This window comes from Dipodomys spectabilis, unplaced genomic scaffold (genome assembly GCF_019054845.1).
Source record: "Dipodomys spectabilis isolate Male_0828 unplaced genomic scaffold, ASM1905484v1 ptg000504l, whole genome shotgun sequence".
Classification (NCBI taxonomy): Eukaryota; Metazoa; Chordata; class Mammalia; order Rodentia; family Heteromyidae; genus Dipodomys; species Dipodomys spectabilis.
The window spans coordinates 1,160,453-1,180,494 of NW_024871181.1; the positions used below are offsets into that span (position 1 = coordinate 1,160,453).

General features: G+C 53.4%; 1 protein-coding gene across 3 annotated transcripts in view; it reads left to right on the top strand.

The window, feature by feature from the left end:
* Prdm2 (PR/SET domain 2) overlaps positions 1-19,072 on the top strand; it is a 99,616-nt gene extending 80,544 nt beyond the window's left edge. For all 3 annotated transcript variants that reach the window (XM_042669670.1, XM_042669673.1, XM_042669672.1), the window contains 2 exons: positions 17,114-17,251; positions 18,011-19,072. In XM_042669670.1, the coding sequence (XP_042525604.1) occupies positions 17,114-17,231 (118 nt within the window). In that variant the 3' untranslated portion in view covers positions 17,232-17,251; positions 18,011-19,072. The remainder of the gene's footprint in view (positions 1-17,113; positions 17,252-18,010) is intronic.
* Positions 19,073-20,042: the final 970 nt, after the last annotated feature.

Sequence of the window (20,042 nt, forward strand, 5' to 3'; positions counted from 1 at the left end):
TAGCCTGCTGCCGTGTGGTTCACCTGGGGCCAGCCTTTTGCTTTAGACAAATTATTTAGTTTTTACTCCGCCTTTATAAGCTATGGGTAATTTGAGTACACAGAGAAGAACTTGAGTACATGCTGGGAAATAAGGAATGCTTCTAATTCTTCATTGTTAGAAGGCTTGCAGATTTCTGCTATGACACTCAGCACCACATGTAATCCCTTAGGTCTCTGTGTGGTCAGCACCCATGTCTGAAGGCTGAGGGTTATTAGAGGTGAAGAGCCAGGGCTGTTCTGGCTTTTTTTTTTTTTTTTTTCTTGTGCCAGGACTGGGGGACTTGAACTCAGGGACAGGGTGCTATCCCTTAGCTTTTATATCCAAAGCTGGCACCGTCACTTGAGCCACAGCTCCCACTTTTGACTTTCATTCATTGGAGATAAACATCTCATGGACTTTATACCCTGGCTTTAACCCATGGTCCTCAGATCTCAGCCTTTTGAGTAAGTAGGATTACCAATGGGCCTGAGCCACTGGCTTTGAAGTCTCTCTTGGTCCTTGGGAGCTGAAGGCTTGTGTGCTGCTGGGGGAGCAGGGACCTTGGCCTGTCGGTTGCTGCTTTTCCACTGTGTTTGTGGCCAGGTTAGCCCCGTTAGTGCCTTGGCCATTCCTCCTACAGGGCTTGCCTTATGCAGGACTGCAACACATGCTCTGAAAGCTCAGCTGATAAAAATGAGATCCAGATGGGTGGCACCTCTGATGTTTAACAACATTCTAGACTGAGTCCCCCCATGGAGCCAGCAGTGACACTGAGCCGTGCGTGAGCTCTGTGGATGGATGTGAGGTCAGGAGGGAAAATGGAAATGGATACTTATTGGTTGGCGCATGGACACTGCCACAGGGCCAACACCTGCTTCCAGCCACCACCAGTCCCTTTCACATCACCTCTCCCACCTGCCCCTCCTGCTCCAGCAAGCTGCTCTGCAGAGTACTGGGATAAGTGCTTTTCTGGGATGGAGTCCAGACCCTTGCACAGGCCAGAAAAGCCTTCCAGCCTCCCAGTGCTGAATAAGCTGTTCAGACTGAGAGGCTGTCATGCTGGGTGGTGCTGTCACTTGGAGTGACTTGGAGGGCCGGAAGTGGTTCTTTCGGGAGAGCATAGTTGGATGTTGGCTGCTACCCTCTGCGTGTCTCTAGTGGCTTTAGTTTCCTCAGTGCAGAATTTTGGCCTAACACTGCTCCATGAAAGTCTGCCAGCATCAGTAAGCATGCTGGACAGTCAACTGAGGGTTGAGGGTCTCCTGGCCAGCAAGCCGCTCCTCAGCAGGAGCTTTAGGAGGAACTAGCAGTGGCCTTAACCACTCGCCCCTCAGGAGGAACATGCTACCACTATATCCACTGGTTCAAGGCCCCCTGCATGCCAGAGCCCACGGCTTCCTCAGGTCTGGTTGTAGAAAACAGGCTTGTGGTTTGGGAGAGGATAAGGAGAGCACCTGGGGTGTTGTGAGACACCTTGGGAACAGGTACCCCAGAGTACCTTGGCCTGATCTGCAGGGTATGAACTCAAAAAGAGTTGGTCTAGGCTCCTTTCTCACCCCAACAAAAAGTGCATTAAAATTTGCCACTAGAGCATTGGACATAGAGGGCATTTGTGTGTGTGTAGGGATGGCTTTATTTACCATCTGGATTACAAAGAACTGGAAAACCATCACTATTCTGCATAAAGTTAGTTGCAGCCACTGAAAAAAATCAAGTTCAATGGTGAACCACAGAAGGGGCGTGGGGATACTTTTATGAGAGGAAAATTCACCAGCCTATTGGGACAATAGAATTTGCGTTTCCTGCCTTAGGGGTGCCAGCTGGATTTCTTTGCAAATCTTTGTGATTGTAGTAGAAATATCTGAAGACTTGACTTCCTAATGTGCCTTCTCTTGTCCCACCAACAAACCATAGCAGAAAGCCCACTGGGGAAACTCTGTTTCTGCACGTCCCGTGATCCGTGCCAGCTGAGCACCTCCTGTGTGGAGGAAGTACAGGGTCACTTGGCAGGGGAGGACAGGATTGTATTTGTATTTTTTTTTTTTTTTGACAGGATTGTATTTGAACATGACAAACTTTTAAAACCCAGATCCTTCTAGATCGCTGCTAGACAGGTTCCCTAGTATATCATCTGCAATCGCCAAGTTTTAACATTGAATCCAAAGGAAATTTTAAATAGGACCTGGGATTTGCTGCACAGGTAAGTTAATTAACCAAAGGACACTGAGGCCTTGAGGGTAGAGCTGCAGCAACTTTAATTTTTTTACTTACAAGCAATTTCAATTTCAAGCAGTTGGCTGTTTCTTAGTGTTTAATTTTGCCAAAAATGTAATATTCTTTATTGGAATGAAATTATTTAAAGACTCACGATTCAGTGTTCCTTGTGGCTACATTCTCCTGTTTTATAATCACATGCAATGCTTGCCAGCCCATCTAGAGTGGAGGAACATTTTCAGATGGCTGTTTTTCCCGAGCTATTAATGGAACTTGGGAGTTCAAGCACATCCTGCAGCAATATGCGTTTTCAAACTTAAAACCTTAAGTGGCCAGCCTGGGTTGTAAGGGTGTCAGGCTGTGGAGCTGATGCATTCTGCAGGGTGGCTGGGACTGTGTGAGGACCTGGGTGCTGCCAGCCGCAGTGGAGGGAGCTGGTGTTGCTGGCTGCCGCTGTGCACAGCCATGGCTTCATTCATCTTGATCTCTCCCACAACCCAAGGAAGACAAGATTCTCGCTTTTCAGGTCAATCAGACTGGAGCAGTGTGGGGTGGCCATGCATAGCTGTTGGGGGGGGGGCTCCATGCTCTGCTGCAGTATGAACCAGTTGATTGGCCTGGGGGTTTTAGACAACAGAGTGGTTTTGTTGCAAGGAATTTGTGTGGTCCAATAGAAATAAACATTTCTCTGGAGCTCCTGTGGGTCTGTGTTTCCTTCCCCGGGTACCTGTTTTCTAACAGGCCAGGTGTACTCCCCACCCATGTGGCTGTGTTAGTTAAAGGTGGCACCGGTTCCTAGGCAGGACTTGATGGTTGCTGGCCAGGGTGCTTTCAATGACAGACTCAAGGCAGCACCTAGTTAATGGCCAGATAATGTTCAGTCACCTGCCCAGGTAGGCAGGGGCAGGATCGGGGCGCAGGGAGTCACCAAGGAGGAATTCCTCTCAGAGAGACAAACTTCAACCGAGAAAGTTCTTGCCCCTCTGCCTACTTGCCTTACTATTCTTGGGGCTTAAATTCCTCTCTGCATTGTGGTAGCAGCTTGTTCACTATATGGCTCCCCCTCCTTGAACGAGGATTCGACCCAGGCAGGAACTTCACTTGGTTCTGGGTACATTCTCAGCTTCTAGACCCACAATGCCTTGCATGTAGTAGCTGCTCCATAAATCTTCCTTGAATAAATTATTTGAATCCTTGGCTCTATCCTGTACTTATCTGAACACTTATCCTCAGCCAGCTACTGACTGACCCTCTTGGGTGGATCGGGGGTTCCATATCTATAAACTTGAGATGATCTTTGTGCCCACACAGCATCCTTGAGAAGATGCCTGGTGATCACTGAGAATCACAGATGCTGCCCTCAGTGGGCTTCAGACAGCTGCCATCACTGCTGCTGTTGAAAGATGCCCTCTTGAGCCTCAACTTGAACCTGAGGAGTGTTGGTTGGTATAAGATTTCAGCAGAGAATGGAACGCAATAGCCAAAATAGCCAGAGTGTCCCCTAATTTCTTGCCTATGTCTGGAGACTGAGCTTTTGAGTGACCTGGAATTGTTCTGGTGCTGCTGCCAGGGACACTATTGCTGTTTGTTTCTGGATGCCCCTCCTCCCCCCAAACATAACAAGAAACAGGTGAGGTGTAGGACTGGAAGTCATTTTTCAAGTCAGCAAGCTTTGTACTCATCATGCGTCCCCTGATTGGAATGTAAATGCCAAATGTAAACTTTAAAATTACTTTGATTTAAAAGAAAACATCTCATTAGCTCTGTGCAACCAGGAGTGTGTGTGTGTGTGTGTGTGTGTGTGTGTGTGTGTGTACACGTGCACATGTTCTGGGGCTTGGACTCAGGGCCTTGCATGATCACTTGGTTGGCACTCTACCACTTGAGCCACAGCTCTACTTTCAGCTTTTTGGTGGTTAATCGGAGATAAAGGTATCACGAGCTGGTTTTGGATTGTGATCTTCAGGTCTCGGCCTCCTTGGGTAGCTAGGATGAGCATGAGCCACCAGCACCTGGGTGCAACCATGGAAATTTAACAAAAGAATTCTGATTTACTGATGCACACTAATGGCTGCTGGCACTTTATTATTATTACTATCTGTAAGTAGTTGTACAAATCAGTTTCTAAAGTACGTCTTATTCTGTCACTCCTTCTGTCATTACTTTTCAGCCTTGCTGGCCACTGTTCTGAGGGCTTTGTATACATGACCCCATTCAGTTTCCACAGGAGGCCTGTGAAGTAAAAATTTGGAAGTCCCCTTGTTTCAAAGGCAGGGAAACTGAGGAACAGTGAGGCTAAATAATGTGAGTGCAGTGAGTGAGAGCTGGAGCCTGGAATCTGGACCAGGCAGCCAGTCTGGTGTCTCCATCCTGAGTTCCTCCTACTCTGACCTGCTGATGTCTTGCGCATGAGCATGCCACATGCCATCTTCCAGCCACACAGCTTTAGGAAGCAAGGAGACACGGCCTGCTGCCCAGGGACAAGGAGCACCAGCCAACCTGGGGAACTGAAAACTAGCAGGAGAAAGACAGTGGCTCTTCCTGGGGTCAGGGTGGTATGTGTTTGGGTGGGAGCCAGCTGTGAGCATCTTAGCAAGCATGGGGGTGGGGTGTGGCCTCATCTGCCTGAGAGTCAACTCTGGTCCCCATCTACAAATATCCTTCCAAGCCACAGCAGTGTGTGCGTGTGCGTATAGCAGTGTAGTGGCTGCCTGGGGCACTGTTTGGAGCTAGATTCACTCTTGGGGAAAGTCGGGCTGCAGGTACCTGTGTCAGCCATGGAGGGCTGGGGCCTCTGTGAAGCGATCACCTGGCTTTGGAGGCGTGTGAGCATCAAATGTGGAACAAACACCCTGTCCCCAGAGAGGCTGAAGATGAGAATTTTTCTGGGATAAGTGCATCTCAGTGCTGTCTCCTCCCACCCTCGGCCTCCTGGACCCAAACCCAGGGTCAGGAAGAAGTCCTAGCCAGGATCTGTGGTCAGCAACCTCTCTGGTGACCTGGTGTGCATGTCACACTCACGGGTGGGCTTGTCTCCTCGTTCTCTGCTGGTAAGCGACATTGGTGGATGTGTGATGGGGCCTGTGTTGTTTTGTCTTTTCCCCCTGATAGCTGGAGATTGAACCTGGGGCTTCATGTACGCTAGGCAAGTGCTCTACCACTTGGGCCCTCAGATCTTTGGCACTTTGTTTTTGAGAAGATCTTACTATCTTTGTTTCAGCTGGCCTCAAACTCCCCATCCTTCCTTCTACCTCGGAAGTAGTTGGGCTTACAGATGTGTGCCAACACTCCTTGCTTGCATTTTTGTTTGAGTTCTTTAAAAGTCGGCACCTTGTAAGTGACTTATGGACAGAAAGGAAGTTTGGTGGAAGAAGTGAAGGCCCTTTCTCAATGAGATCTGCTACCAGGAATACTGGATTCTGAACAGAGGCATTTTCTCCCAACTTCCCTACATCCACCAATACGTGTGGCCAGTGAATGTCGAGGGTTCCCTGGTGGCTAGATCTTGATAGCTTTGGTTCCCTGGTCCTTTCAGACCCCTGGAAGAGCCTGAGTTCCTCTTCTAATTACCAGGTAGAAGCTATGGATCTGCTCTGTAACTCATTCTGTTCTTGACTCAGGAAGTGGCTATAGAAGTTTTGAATAACTTCTTCAGTAGTGTCGCGTGTGAGTTTTGTACTCTGGCCATCTGCCTACTTTAGGTTCCTTTGAGGGGTCATGAGTGAGGTTGGGGGATACAGGTCTGAGAGAGTAGGCTAGATGGCTAGTTCAAGTATGTGATGAGCAGAATTATCTCACCTTTGTAAGTAATGATATGTTTATTTTCTCTAAAAGCAATTGTGTGTGTGTGCATGCACACAGGTACTGAGGCTTGAACTCAGTGCCTCACACTCTTAGTTTTTTGCTCAAAGCTGGCCCTCTACTGGCTTTTTGCTGGTTGGAGATAAGAATCTCTCAGATTTGTCTGGCCTGGCTTTAAACTAGGGTCCTCAGGTCTTAGCTTCTTCAGTAGCTAGGGTTACAGGATTCATCACAGAGGTTGATGAATGTAACATCCAGCTACGGGTGGGGTGTTTGAGAGCCTGGCTGGTATGGAGTCCCTGCTTCAGTGGCCCCCTGTTGAGCCAAGTCACTGCACCATCCAGGACTTCCTGGTGGTCACAGAGCACACTGCCCTGCAAGGGTGGGTGGCACTCAGATGGCAGGAGGGCAAGATTGTCAGGTTCCACACCGCTGGTTCTGCCTTCTCAGGAGCAGTAGGGCAAGCAGAGTGCCAAAGACAGGGACCGACAGGGACCAGGACCCGTCCACGGACAGAGGGCTGGAGTGGCTCTTGATGGGGGTGTTCGGGCAGGGTCCTTGTGCACAGGCCTGCTCTCCTGCTGGAGCAGGCACACTCTGCTTGCCATGAGCGGCCTGGGTGTACACAGCAGTGCACATGGCTCCAGCTGTCCCTGGAGACAGTCCCCAGCAGTCTCCCTCACTTCTCTGTAAGGAAGCAGGGGGGTCTCCCATCCTATCACCTCTCCTGGCCACTCCCAAACCGGTAGATCCATTGCTCGTAAAAGGCCAATGGCCTCTGGTTACCAAGCACTGCACACAAGCATGGTCATGCCCCCCCCCCCAATGATCTCTGCAGGCCCTTTACCTTCCTCTGTCCTAATCACAGTGGCCATGCATTATATGTTACACAAATAATAGTCCCCTAGAACCTGTGCCCCATGCAGGCAGAGCCCAGAGTGCCTAGTCCGGGCTGTGGCCCGCTGAGCCCATTCCACCCCATCTGGCCACCAGTTCTGCATCCACACATGTAACCAACTATACTTGGAGAATATTCAAGAAAAATTTGTGTGTGTCCTCACCATGCACAAACACCTTCTTGCCATAATTCTCAACCAAGTATGTGTAAACACCACCTCATTTTATTTATTTATTTGTTGTGGGGCTTGAACTCTGGGCCTGAGCACTCACTGTCCCTCAGCTCTTCAGCTCAAGGCTAGCGCTCTGCCACTTGACGTCTCCCGGGGCCCACATGCCTGTACAGGCAGAGGGTCTGTGCAACAAGGAGACAGACCAACCTATGCAGGACACGGCTCTGCTGTGCCTGATTTGAGAAAACTTACATTCAAGATTAATCTGGAAGATGTTTGTGACGTGTCCAGGACTCCTGTGAGGCCCGACCAGGGCCCTGAGCAAAGCCGCATCCTAGGAATGCTCCCATGGGCACTGAGCATGCGCCTCACGCCTATCTCCCACTCCCACTCCCCCCCCCCCCCCCCCCGCAACCAAATCCCATGAGCACTGAGCATGCGCCTTCTCCCCCTGGACACTGAGCATGTGCCTTACCCCATTCCATCCCCCCTCCCCCCCCCCACACACACATGAGCACTGAGCACGCGCCCTCCTCTCGTGAGCACTGAGCATGCGCGTTGCTACCATGAGCCCTTAGCACGCACCCTCCACCTGTGAGAATTGAGCATGCGCCTCGCTCCCTACCCTGTCCCTGAGGCCTAGCACTGAGTAGGCAGCCTGGAGTGGCCAGATAAAATATCGTCTGGCGTAAATGACAAGCTGTCTTCGACCCTTTTGTTGAAACACTCCTGCTTATTTATGTTGTTCCCTGCCCCCAATCCTGTGTGTGTAGGTTTATGGCTATGCTTCAGTCCTGGCTTTGGCCAGCTATGTGTTGTCCAGCAAGTTGTCTGACTTCTCTGTGCTTTGGCTCTGTACCTGAAATGCAGAATGCCCCATCTCCAAGTTCCTGTGATCTTATGTCCCACCTTGGGCACCTAGGTTTACTAGGTGCCACTCCTGGGGCTTGAACTCAGGGCCTGGGTACTGTCCCTTAGTGTTTTTGCTCAAGACTGGAGCCCTGCCACTTGAGCCACAGCTCCACTTCATTGGAGTTAACAGTCTGCCCAAGTTGGCGTTGAATCTCAATGATCTGATCTCAGCCACCAAGTAGCTGAGATGACAGGCATGAGCCTCTGGCACCAGCTTGACCTCAGCTTTTTAGCCCCTTTGGCCTCGTTGTTTGACTAGTAACAATGGCAGTAATGAACTCTTCTTCCCTGTTGTCATGGGGATGCCACATCTCCTGACGCAGATAGGAATGCGCTTCCCCTAGGCGGGTCCTGCATTCTCTCCACATTTTCTTCTAGGCTCGCATCCCATTCTTAGTCATTTCCTTTGGGAAGAAGCAGCCTGGGCCAACCACAGGGCATTGGGGCGTGCTGGAGCTGTGACTGTAGGGGAGAGATGTGGTGAGATCTGATGCTGGGCAGAGGGTCTGGCAAGCAGGAGAAACAGCTTTGAGGCTGGCTGGTACTTCCTTAGCCCAGGAGGGTCACGTCAGGTGGGTGGCTTCCTGCAGGGGTGAGGTCCCTAGGACTGGAGCCCAGCCCTGGGATGCGTGGGGAGGCTCTTCCTGAGGGACCTGTAGCCACACACAATTGGGTTCACAGAACTGGGGAAATGGAACCTTTGCCCCACGGTTTGGGCAGTGAGTGCCACCTTGCCAGGAAGCTGGGTCTCTGGACAATCTGTTTGTTGTTGTTGTTGTTTTATGTAGTGAGGTTTTAACTCAGGGCCTTATGCTTAGTCTGCTTGCTTCCTTGGCTGGTGCTCTGCCACTTGAGCCATGCCTCCAGCCCAGCTTTGTGTTTGGAGCTGGAGTCTTCGGGCCTTTTCTGCCGGAACTATGAGTCTCTGGATCACAACTCTTGAGTAGGTACGATTGCAAGTGTGAGCCACCTCAGCCAGATTCTGTTCTTGAAAATAACATGGGGAGGGGCGGGGGGGGGGGCGGTCAGGTCTATATCAGGAGCCTGGCTCCACTGTGCTGTTTCTTGACTGAGAGAGCCTTCTCTGGGCTCTCTTGTGCCAGGCTCTCTGGTGGGTGGTGCCATGCCAGGGCCAAAAGGTCCCTGCCTCCCAACCTTCCTATGTCTCCTGAGGCTTCACCCCGACACCTTTATTCCTCAAGGAAGCCATGAACCTGTCCTGTCCCCTTCCCATAGGCGGAGTGCAGCTTGGTTTCCCTGACTGAGCATAGGCTCTTGGCAGCCCATGGGGGTCCCTGTCGATGTCATCAGGCCACAGCACCTGTCTTCCTCCTGTTCACACCATGTCAGGTGTGACCAGCACATCACCTGCTGAGCAGTTTGAGAGCCAGCCACCTGGGTTTGGGGGACTTGTGGCCCCCAAAGGCCTCAGGACGTGGCCTAGATGACCCACAGGTAGAGTAGGATGAGCTTTTTGGGGTGAAGTGGCCAAATGGGGGCCCACTGGGCCCATGTCCTCCCCCAGGACTGTTAGAAGAAAAATGGCTGGAGGGGCCTGGTCCACTGGCCACTAGCTGCTATAGCCACATCTGCTTTCCTGGGTTCTGCCCAGCCTGACCTCACTGCACTGCACACCCTGCCCAAGGTGGCCTGGCCCAGGCCCCGCCGGCCTTGTTCACTGGTGATCACTGGTGGTGGGGCCGAGCGCTGGTGCTGCTGCTCCCGACCTCACCCGGACAGAGGGATGCAGCCTGCTGCCCCCCCCCACACCCCACTGTTGGGCTATACCCCAGCCACCTCTGCTCAGATCTCCTGGGTGGGGGGACCTTGTCCCCAGCCTGGGGACCCAGAGAACATGGTGTTTGAGATTCCCCCAGCAGACTCCCCCCTCCTCTACCAGGTCTGTGTGGCCACTCCATGGCCCAGGGCCCACTCCACCTGCTTTGTCCTTCCATCCCTACCACTACAAGGCCTGGGGCTGCACGGACACAGCTTTGGGAGCCCAGGTCCTGAATTCAAATCTTCACAGTGTTCTTGTTGGCCAGGAGAGCTTGGATGGTCTAGAGAACTTGCCTAGGAGCCTCTTTCCCAGATGTGGCAGCCTTGGCCTCAAAACAGGGGGGCTGAGGACTCCACAAGGCACCCCAAGTAACTGCCCCCCCCCACTGAGGTGCTCAGTGATGATGCTATTACATTATTTCCCTCTCTCCCCTTCCCTCCCTCCCTTCTTCCCATCCTTCCTTTCTCTTTCTCTCTCTTTCAAGCTTTAGCAAGAGTTTATTTTAGTATCTTCAGATAAAGTAGGGAAAAATGAGACAGAGAGAGAGAGAGAGAAAGAGAGAGAGAGAGAGAGAGAGAGAGAGAGAGAGAGATGGGGAGGGAAAGAAACGCGTCCTGCTCCCCGCGTAGGAAGTGGGAGTTCGAGGTTGGTGGTGGCTGGTCCCCATCCTGTGCTGTCCACTTTCCGAGCTGGGCGAGGACTCTCATGCTCTGCTCATGCAGCAGCTCCTAAACCTTTGGTTTTTTTTGCAGGGGTGGGGGGGCTAAGATGGGTGACAGCCCCCCATCACCTAGGTAACCTGCAAGGACCTCTTTTGCCACACATACCTGTCGTTCTTTCTATCTCTACCCATTTGTGACATTCCCAGATTTAAAAAAAAATAAGATATCAGATTTACATACCCCCATGTATGTCCATTAGAAAGGAGATGTGGGGGGGGGAGGGGAAGGGAGCTCATCTGCTTCCTCAGTTTACTTCCTGACATGCACCTTGTTCCATGAGTCTACCTGAGCTCAGAGAGGCACAGGCATTTCCCAAAGGCCACACAGCAAGTCAGTGACAAAGCCAGGAAGCCCCGCCCCACTCTCCCCAGCCACGCCTGGCTCCTGCATTGGGTGACACCCGACAGTTCCTGGGAGTAGATGCCAGACAACTCTTGGGCTCCATCCTCCTCCATCCCCCACCCCCTTGCAGCCAAAGTACAGAACGTCCCAGGCACTAGGGTTGGGTAAGACTGCTGGGCTGGGCCCATGGCCCAACTAGCACAGCCCTGACAAGTACACAGGAGAGACACAAGGAGGGACAGGGTGCACAAGAGTCTCAGCCCAGGATGCCCCAAAGGGACACTGCTGCCTCCCCACCCCCCACCCATCAGAGTGGCAGCCGCCCCTCCTCTCCCCAGACTGGGCTCTGTGCACCTCCAGATCAGCTCCCCTAGCTCCCCAGGAGTCTGTTGCCATGGCAACCGCATCCTCCAGGTGCTCCCGGCTCTGCTCTGTCCTCTGCCTTTGGCAGTGGAGGTCTCCCTGCTCCACCTCTGCTGCTCACACCTCCACCCAGTCTCTCCCCCGTTCCTTTCATGCTGCCATGCCTGGACCCCTCCTCCTTCCCACCGTGAGGCTCTAGATGCAGGCAGGTCTCCTGTCACCCGCCCATGCCATGTCCTCCCCTCCTGGTGGGACAGCACCCTCTGGCCTTCCCTGGGCTGCCCAGGCATGGCGGGCCCTGCCTGTCCTTGGCCCTCTCCTTACTCAGAGTCTCCCAGGCCCTTCCTTCCACCCTCGTCATCATCTCTCTGGCTTTTCAGGCACATCTGACCCTCAGGGCCTTTGCTGTTCCCACCTCTTGGAACCGAAGTCCCAATATGGGTCCGTCTCTCCACTTCCTGCAAGTCCTGGCTCACTTGGTGCTGTTTCTGAGGCCTTGGTCTTCCCCATAGCACTTCAGGTCCGCCCTCTGTGGTGTCTCTGTCATCACCATCTTGGGGTCTTTGGGGCCACAGGCACGCATGCATGTACCTGCTTACTCTCTGCGCCTGCTGGCCTTGGAGTCTGGGCTGGGCTGGGGAGGTCTCAGGAGACACGGGAGGGGCTGAGGCCACTACCCACACTCATCTACAGCAGCCCGGGGAGCAGCCAAGGTTCCTTTGCTGTCTGGCCTGTCTGTCTCGCTCTCTGTCTCTCTCTGTCTCTCTGACTTTATCTCTGTCTGTCTCTCTGTCTCTATCTCTCTATCTCTGCCTGTCTGTCTGTCTCTGTCTCTCTCTCTGGGTTTGAAGCTGGCAGGGACACAAGCTGCTCTCCATATTCTCCCACCCACAAGTCTATTTTTCTGCTCGGTGGCTGGCTGTCCTTTGCCTGTGTTTAGCTTGTAATTATTATTTCCCTAGTTTCTGTTTTTGTTGTTGCCGTGGCTTTGGTCTGTCTCCTTGGCCCAGCCACACTGTGTTCCTGAGAAAGCTCTGGACCCCAGAGGGAGAGATCTCCATGGGGTCCACAAGTGGCTCTTGTCTGCTTGGGATTTCTAGAACCTTCCTGTTCACTTCTAGAACCTCCCTTCTTCCTCCCCTCAGTCTTCTTTCCCTGTTTTCTCCCTGCCAGCTGGCCTGGCTTCCTGTTTCTTCTTTTCAATTTTTCTTTTTTTTTTTTTTTTAAATTTTATTTTATTTTATTTGAGAACATACTGTACAGAGGGGTTACAATTACATGGGCAGGATAATGCATACATTTCTTACCAAGCATTGCAGCCTCCTCCTTTGTTTACCCTTCACCTCCCTTCCCAGCCTCCCCCCTCCCCCCCACCCAATCATACCCCCCTCCCCCCCCCCCCACACCAACATTGTAAAGCTGGTTTTGACATGACATTTTGTACTTCTCACTGTTGTTCAATTTTTCTTGTATATTTCATTGTCTTTCTCCTTTTTTCTTTCTTTCTTTCTTTCTTTTTTTTGTTTTGTTGGTCGTGGGGCCTGAACTCTGGGCCTGGCCCTGTCCCTCACCTCTTCAACTGTAGACTAGCACGCTACCACTTGAGCCTCAGCCCCACTTCCGGCTTTTTCTGCTTATGTGGTGCTGAGGAATCGAACCCAGGGCCTCATGCATGCAAAGCAAGCGCTCTACCACTGAGCCACCTTCCCAGCCCCTCATTGTCTTTCTCCTTTAGCTGAAATCGCCAGGGACTGCTTGAGCCACACCTCAAGTCCTTTTGCGGTTAGTTTCTCAGATAGGGTCTCGCACTTTTGCCTGGCTAGCCTGCTCCTATCTCTACCTTCCTAGTAGTTAGGATTATAGGTGTGAACTACCATACCGTATTTTTGAGACAGAGTCTTGCTAACTTTTACCTGGGCTGGCCTTGAACCACAATCCTCTGATCTCCACCTCCCAGGTGTTGGGCATCTGAGCAAAGACCTTCTGCAGGAGAGAGGGGCAAGCCAGATCACTGCATAACAGAAGAGGCGTGCTGCCTGGGGCAGGAGGGGACCGCAGGAAGCAAGCTGTCGGTTGGGGTAGCTGGCGCGCTCTGGGGTCCCCGATGTTGTGGCCAGTACGTGACTGTGTGCCGCATAGTAGTTTCTGGAAGGCATCCTGTGGGTGGATATCCCACTTTGAGCCAGGTCAGGGCGGAGCTGGGGGCCGGCTCCTCACGGCCCATCTTTGCTTTGAGGAAGTCCAGCCACTCTGTGAGAACCTGCACACGGCACTCGCACCCTGCGTGGCAAAACTCCTGGGCCCTGCTCAGCGCCTTGGCTTTGGGATTCGCAGTGCTGTGCCTTGGCGCCCCTCATGGAGGGATGTGCGCGGGAGCCCTTTAAGTCCGTCTTAGTGCAGCCCCAGTGGTGGGAATTTCGTGGACTCAGAACCACTGGATCTGTGCTCACTCAGTGCTATGTTAAGAGCTAACAACACAACAAGGGACTAAACCCAGGCGGCGGTCTTCACCCTGACTGCTCTGGAGCTCAGGGCTATGGGACCTGGCCCAAGGCCACTCTGCCTCAAGGGTAGCCCAGGGTGGTGGCTCTCCCCTGGGCAGCACCTTGGGTCCCTGGAGACACCCCATTCCCCGCGTCCCCCCCCCCCACTGAGGTTCTGGCGGCAGGACCTCCGTGTTTAGTCCAGGCCTCTCTCAGGGAATCTCTGGATCAGCCAGGGCCCCATCCCTTCCAGAGGCCTCACCCAAGTTCACCGAGACGAGCTCTGAAGGGAAGGAGATGGGCCAGATGCTAGCAGGGACCGGGATTTCTGAAGGAGCAGATGTGGAAAGAGAAAACCACACTGCTGCCAGACATGAGCAGGGAACTGTTCACCAAGATGGGGAGTGTGTGAGTGTGATCGAATAAGTGTGTGTGCAAATGAGTGTGAGTGTGGGAATGTGTGTTGTGTGTGAGTGATGTGTGTAGGTGTGGGAATGTGTGTCTTGTGTTTGTGAATGAGTGTGAGTGTGTGATTGTGTGTGTGAGTCTGGGTTGGGGTCTGTATTGAAGGCACTGTACAGAAATACTGTGTTGTACGGAAGTGGATGCCTGATTACACAGGGTAGCGAGAGGCAGATGTGCCTGGGTGAGGCCCTGGACTGAGGGTGGGGTACCCAGGGGTGGGGGTGGGGCTCTGAAGGCAGGGAGGCCAGGCCCCGTCTGCCATCGGTGGGAGAAGAGCAACTGGGGTGAAGGGGAGCTGAGGGTGGCCAGCAGGACACTCTGATGCAGCGATGCAGTCTAGGGTCATTGTTCCATCTAGTGTCCTGAAGAGGCTGCCGTCATTGTTTGGCGGAGGGGGACTGAAGGGGACCGAGGAGGAGAAGTGGCTGTGGGGGGACCCACGAAGTGTCTCTTGTCACTAGTGTGTGTGTGTGTGTGTGTGTTGTGCTGGTGCTGATGCTTGCACTCGGGGCCTGGGCACTATCCTTTAGCTTTTGCACTCAAGGCTATAGTGCTCTATCACTCGAGACACAGCTCCAGGTCCAGCTTTTTGGTGCTTCATTGGAGTTGAGTCTCATGAACTTCCCTGCCTGAGTTGGCTTCAAATCGTGATCCTCGGATCTCAGCCTCCTGAGGATGACAGGTGTGAGCCATGGGTGCAGGCTGGCAGTCAGCCTTTGAGGATCCGAGATTACTTCCCCCCCCCCCCCCCCCAGTGCTTCCTGCTCCCACACAGGCCATCCCCTGGGTGGATTGCGGTCCCGCTCTGAGCCTGGATGGTGTGGGGGAGGGGGCCTGGGGAGCACACACCAGCTCTCTGAGGGCCATGCTGCCACCCTTGGCATCAATGTCTCCAAATGCCACTCTCCAAACCCTGCTAGTATGTGCTGGAGTGCCAGCATGCCGAGGGCCGTCTCCATGTGGAAGGACCACAGTTCTCACATTGCCGACGGGCCTGGTGCTCAGAGAGGGCCCTGACTTGCCGAGGTGGCACAGCCAGGGAGTGGGCACCCAGCATTGTGAGGTTATGTTGCCATCTTCTGTGTGACTCAGAGCAGACTGCCAGAGGACCAGTTAGTTCCAAAGCCCCTGTGCTCAGCCCCCAGCATCCTGGGGACCAGGAATACACTGGGGTCTCTGGGGTGCCCTGACCAATGCAGGGCTCCAAGATCAGGACAACCACTCCCTGGGCCAGAGAGGACCCTGAAGTGGTGACCTGAGTCTCAGTTTCCTTATCTGGGAAGCAATGTGACCATCCACCCTCCCTATCTCCTGGGCTGCTGCGGGGGGCCCAGAGGGAAGGCCGGGAAAGGGCTGGGGAAGTGGGGTTCCTGTGAGTGGCAGCTGGAACTGTCCACCAGGTGGGCAGAGCATCCAGATGTGGTGGCCAGGCTCCTGTGTGTGTGTGTGTGTGTGTGTGTGTGTGTGTGTGTGTGTGTGTGTGTGTGTGTGTGTGTGTGTGTGTGTGTGTATGCGTGCACGCAGAGGGAGAGCACGCCCCCTAGTGGAAATGGTCATGCCGCAGCTGGGGGGCAGCTGGGGGGGCGGGGCATGGCTGGATGGAGCTGGGTATTAGTCCATGCTCACTACCACCTTGTGTGCCAGGCTGGGGCACCACTGGCTCCCACCCTGCGCTTTGCCTGTCACCGGCCCCATCACCCAGTCAGCCAGCACCAGGGAAGTTGAGGCCCAGAAGCCCTGGCTATCCATCTTGCCTCTAGCTGCTTTGGCCAGCATCCTGCTAGCCTCCTATTGGTCTGTCTCCAGAGGTGGGCAGAGACAACAGAATGTGCTGGGAGGGGCGTGGCCTGTGTATAAATACGACACAGTCCTGCATACCACTATCACCTTGGCGTCATTTTATTGTTTTGCTTTTGAGGCACAGTCTATGTGGCCTAGGCTGGTCTAGATTGTGGGACCTTCCTGCCTCAGCCTCCTGAGTGCTGGGATTGCAGGCAGAGTCACGGGTGCCCACCCCATATACATATTATACACATATACACACACATTATATTAGTATGATTTTAATTAATATATTTATAATATTTTAAAATTTTCTGAAAAACATGGAAACCCCACATTCTATTGAGTGGGCTGTCATAAAATCCAGACTCCCATTTACCCTCCTCCAGAGGGGCTGACACTCCGGAGATGTAGGCTGGATGTTGGGTCCAGAGGCTCAGGACACTGCCCTCCTCCGTCCACACACAGGTGTGTCTGTACTGCCCCAGGAGCTTTCTGCCTATGGTGCTGAGGCCTGGCAGGTAGGAGGATCAGGGAGGCCAGTGGGAAATGGAGCCACAGAGCGGGTCAGGCTGTGGTCTCTGCGGCTGGAGCCAATCCTAGCTGTCCACTGGGAATATGAATATGTGTGTGTATGTGTGTGTGTGTGTGTGTGTGTGTGTCTGTCTGTCTGTCTGTCTGTCTGTCTGTTGTGGGGCCTCAGAAATAGACCTTTATTTATTCTTGCCCAGATTTCTGTGTTGTTCCCCCAGGGGGAGGGCATGTTGATCAGACCCAACAGTGCATGTACTGATGATTAAATCTCACAGCATAGCCGGGCTCATGCCTGTAATCCTAGCCACTTAGGAGGCTGAGGTCTGAGGATCATGGTTTGAAACCAGCCCAGGCAGGAAAAGTTTGTGACACCCTTGTCTCCAATTGACTACTCCCGAAAAAGCTGGAAGTGGAGCTGTGGCTCAAACAGTAGTACCAGCCTTGAGCCAAAAAAGCTCAGGGCCTCCAGGGCCTGAGTTCAAGCCCCAGGAATGGCACAACACAACAAAGCAGAACATCTCAGGTCACATGGGCTGAAACCAGGCACTCAGCCGCCCGGTGTCCAGGAGATGCCATCCTGCCTGGGCGCCAGGTAACATTTCTGCTTTTCCTCTTCCTGTGCAGCTACAGCCTCCGCCTGGCATCCCGAAGTCCCTCGTCAGCCACCTACATCACCAGGCAGTGCCGGAAGGTCAAGGCCTCGGCTGCGCCCCACTTCCAGACACCTTTCTTCAAAGAGTAGGTGCTCGCCTGCCCTGACAGGTAGGAAGCAGGGAGCGGTGGCATTGGTTTCTGACGTGCGTGGTTCTTGGGGGTGGAGAGGCTGGTGTGGGCTGTGGTGGGCTTGTCTAGGACCTTCCTCCAGGAAGGCCTTCATGACCGAAGGCAGAGACGTGGGACCCCTGGGCTTCAGACCCTCGCTCTGCCACTCACTGACTGCTAGGCCTCAAGTCATGTGATCTCCGGGCCTCAGTTTCCACATCTGTACAATGGGGAGCACAATAGAGCGTGCTTTGTGGGATGATTGTGCGCATAGTAAGGGTCAAATGTATCCAGAGCATGTAGCCTGGTGCCTGGCCATCACTCAGCTCTGGGTGTTAGCCTGTGGTATGGTGATATAATGATAAATAGTGGGAAAATAACAACAACAATCGAAGCTTCAGGGCCTGTAAGTCCATGAAGCATTGTGGAGTCTCCATTCCCACAATGGGAAAAACCTGGGAGGCAGCCAAGTACCCGTGGCTCACACCTATAATCCTAGCTACTTAGGAGGCTGAGATTGGAGGCCAGTTTGAGGCCAGCCTAGGCAGGAAAATCTATGAGATTCTTATCTCTGGTGAACCACCAGAAAGTTGGAAATGGAGGTGTGGCTCACATGGTAGAGCACCAGCCTTGGATTAGGGAAAGCTAAAAGGGAGACAATGCCCAGGTCCTGAGTTCAAGTCCCAAGACTAGCACAATAACAACAAAATAGCCACCAGTGCATGTGGTCATCGCTGTTTGTTTCCTGTTTCTCCTCAGCACCAGAAGTGACTTGGAATCAGTGAAGCCAAAGGGACTGGCAGTCGACCCTGCAGGAAGTAACAACCGGGCCCCGTGTGAGATTGCGAGCGTGCGTGCGTGTGCGTCTGGGCGTGCGGGTCCACGCATGCCCTTCAAGCCAAGGTCCCAAACCCGGGGGAGCAGGCAGGCAGCTGGCTCACACCATCCTCTGGACTGATCCTTGGATGTGACCCCAGAAGGTGCTCTGCAGCTCAGTCTTGCTGTCGAGATGGGGTCTCTCATACTATGCAATTTCTCAAGAGCTCCTTGCCCTGCTTTTTTTTTTTGCTTCTTGAGCTGTCTTTGGCCATTGTGGGGACTTTGGGTTAACCCCCGGAGTCAGCCTTAGTCCTGCCTGAGGAAGGCCTTCCAAGAGGCCAAGTTCCCCCTTGACTCCCACCCCTACCTTCCCTCTCCCCCCCTCCCCCCCGCCATGCCTCTGGGAATCAGTAGCATATAGACCCCACGGGCTGAGCCTGAGTCCTCAGCCCCAGCACTGGGAGGAATCCTCTTTCCTGCCTGAGGAACCAGAGCAGAGGGTCATGCGTGCACACACTTGCACGATGCACACACTTGTGCACGTGCATGCGCATGCGCGCACGCACACACACATACACACACACACACAGAGGAAATGAAAAAAGAAAAAAAAAAGGAGAAGAATTTACAAAAAGGACAGCGGGAAGAGGAATGATTTTCCTGCCAGGGAAAGTCAGGGGTCACATCAGCTTATCCTGGACATAGTCTGGGTCCAGCTGCGAGTTTGTGTTTGGGTCAGTGAGGTTGGTGGGTCCTGTGCCTTGGGGGTGGACCCCGGGCAGAGGGGCCCTGGGACCCCTTTGGTGCTGTGTCCCCTGGGCACATGGCAGGCCCCGGGTGGTGGGACAGCGCGACACCGTAGAGAGATTTGTGTTTTCCTTTTTCAGGGCTACTAGGGTTGATCTCCCAACTCTGTAAATATGTATGGAGACGCTTTTAAAAAGCACGTTATTTATGCCCCCGATTGTAAATGCCCCGTTTTTAAAGTTTTATAATGCCTCTAATCGAATCCGTCCGTGTCCTGGCTGCGGCATGGGGGTTCCGGGGATTCTGGGAGAAAGCCACATGGGCAAAGAGGTGCCGGCCAGCGGCCCAGGTCGCCCTCGTCCTAGCTTCCACCCAGCTAGAGCTGGTTCTTTGTTTTCAACTTGTAAAAATCCATCCATACCCCAGTGGGGGCCTCTCACCAGCACGAAGCACGGATGCAGCTTTGTCCCCTGCACGTCCTCACTCACGGACTGTGCCCCGGCCTCTGCACCCCGAGGGGAGAGAGGAACACGCAGCGAGCCGCCAGTGTCGGCGCCCAGGGCTCCTCCTCGTCCACACACCTGCACACCAAGCCCCGTCCACACTCGGCTGTGAGGAGAGCGCTTCCGCTCACAGAGCCCAGGCTGTCCCATGGGGAGTGGGCCTGCCCGGCCGGTGGGGGGGAGGGGGTTCCTCCAAAGGCCTCCAGCTTGGGGCACGGGTCAGCTGCCTCTACTGCGGGAAGCCAGTGGAAATAAAGGCTGGAGAGGGATGGCGAGGAGAGGGCGTGGTGTGGTCTTTGTGGATCTTGGCCTGTGGTCTCCCGCATGGGTGGGTGGGTGGCAGGGCTGAGGCTGAGACACAGGCTTTCTCAGAGACTCCCCTCCCTCCACACACACACATCTGGAAAGCCACGTTTCTCTCGCTGGTCACTCACTGACCCTCCAGTAATGAAGCCATTTATCCAAGTCCTAAAGTCCAACCATGCCTGCAAACACAGGCGGCCTGCCTTTAACATAGAAAGAAAAATGTTTCTCTCCACAATTTTATTGAGAGCCAGTTCACAGGCAGTGTGCCCCCTTAGAAACTAATGTTTAGGGGCTGAGACTGTGGCTTAGAGGTAGAGTGCTTGCCTAGGATGCATGAAGCCCTGGGTTCGATTCCTCAGTACCACATACACAGAAAAAGCTGGAAGTGGTGCTGTGGCTCAAGTAGTGCTAGTCTT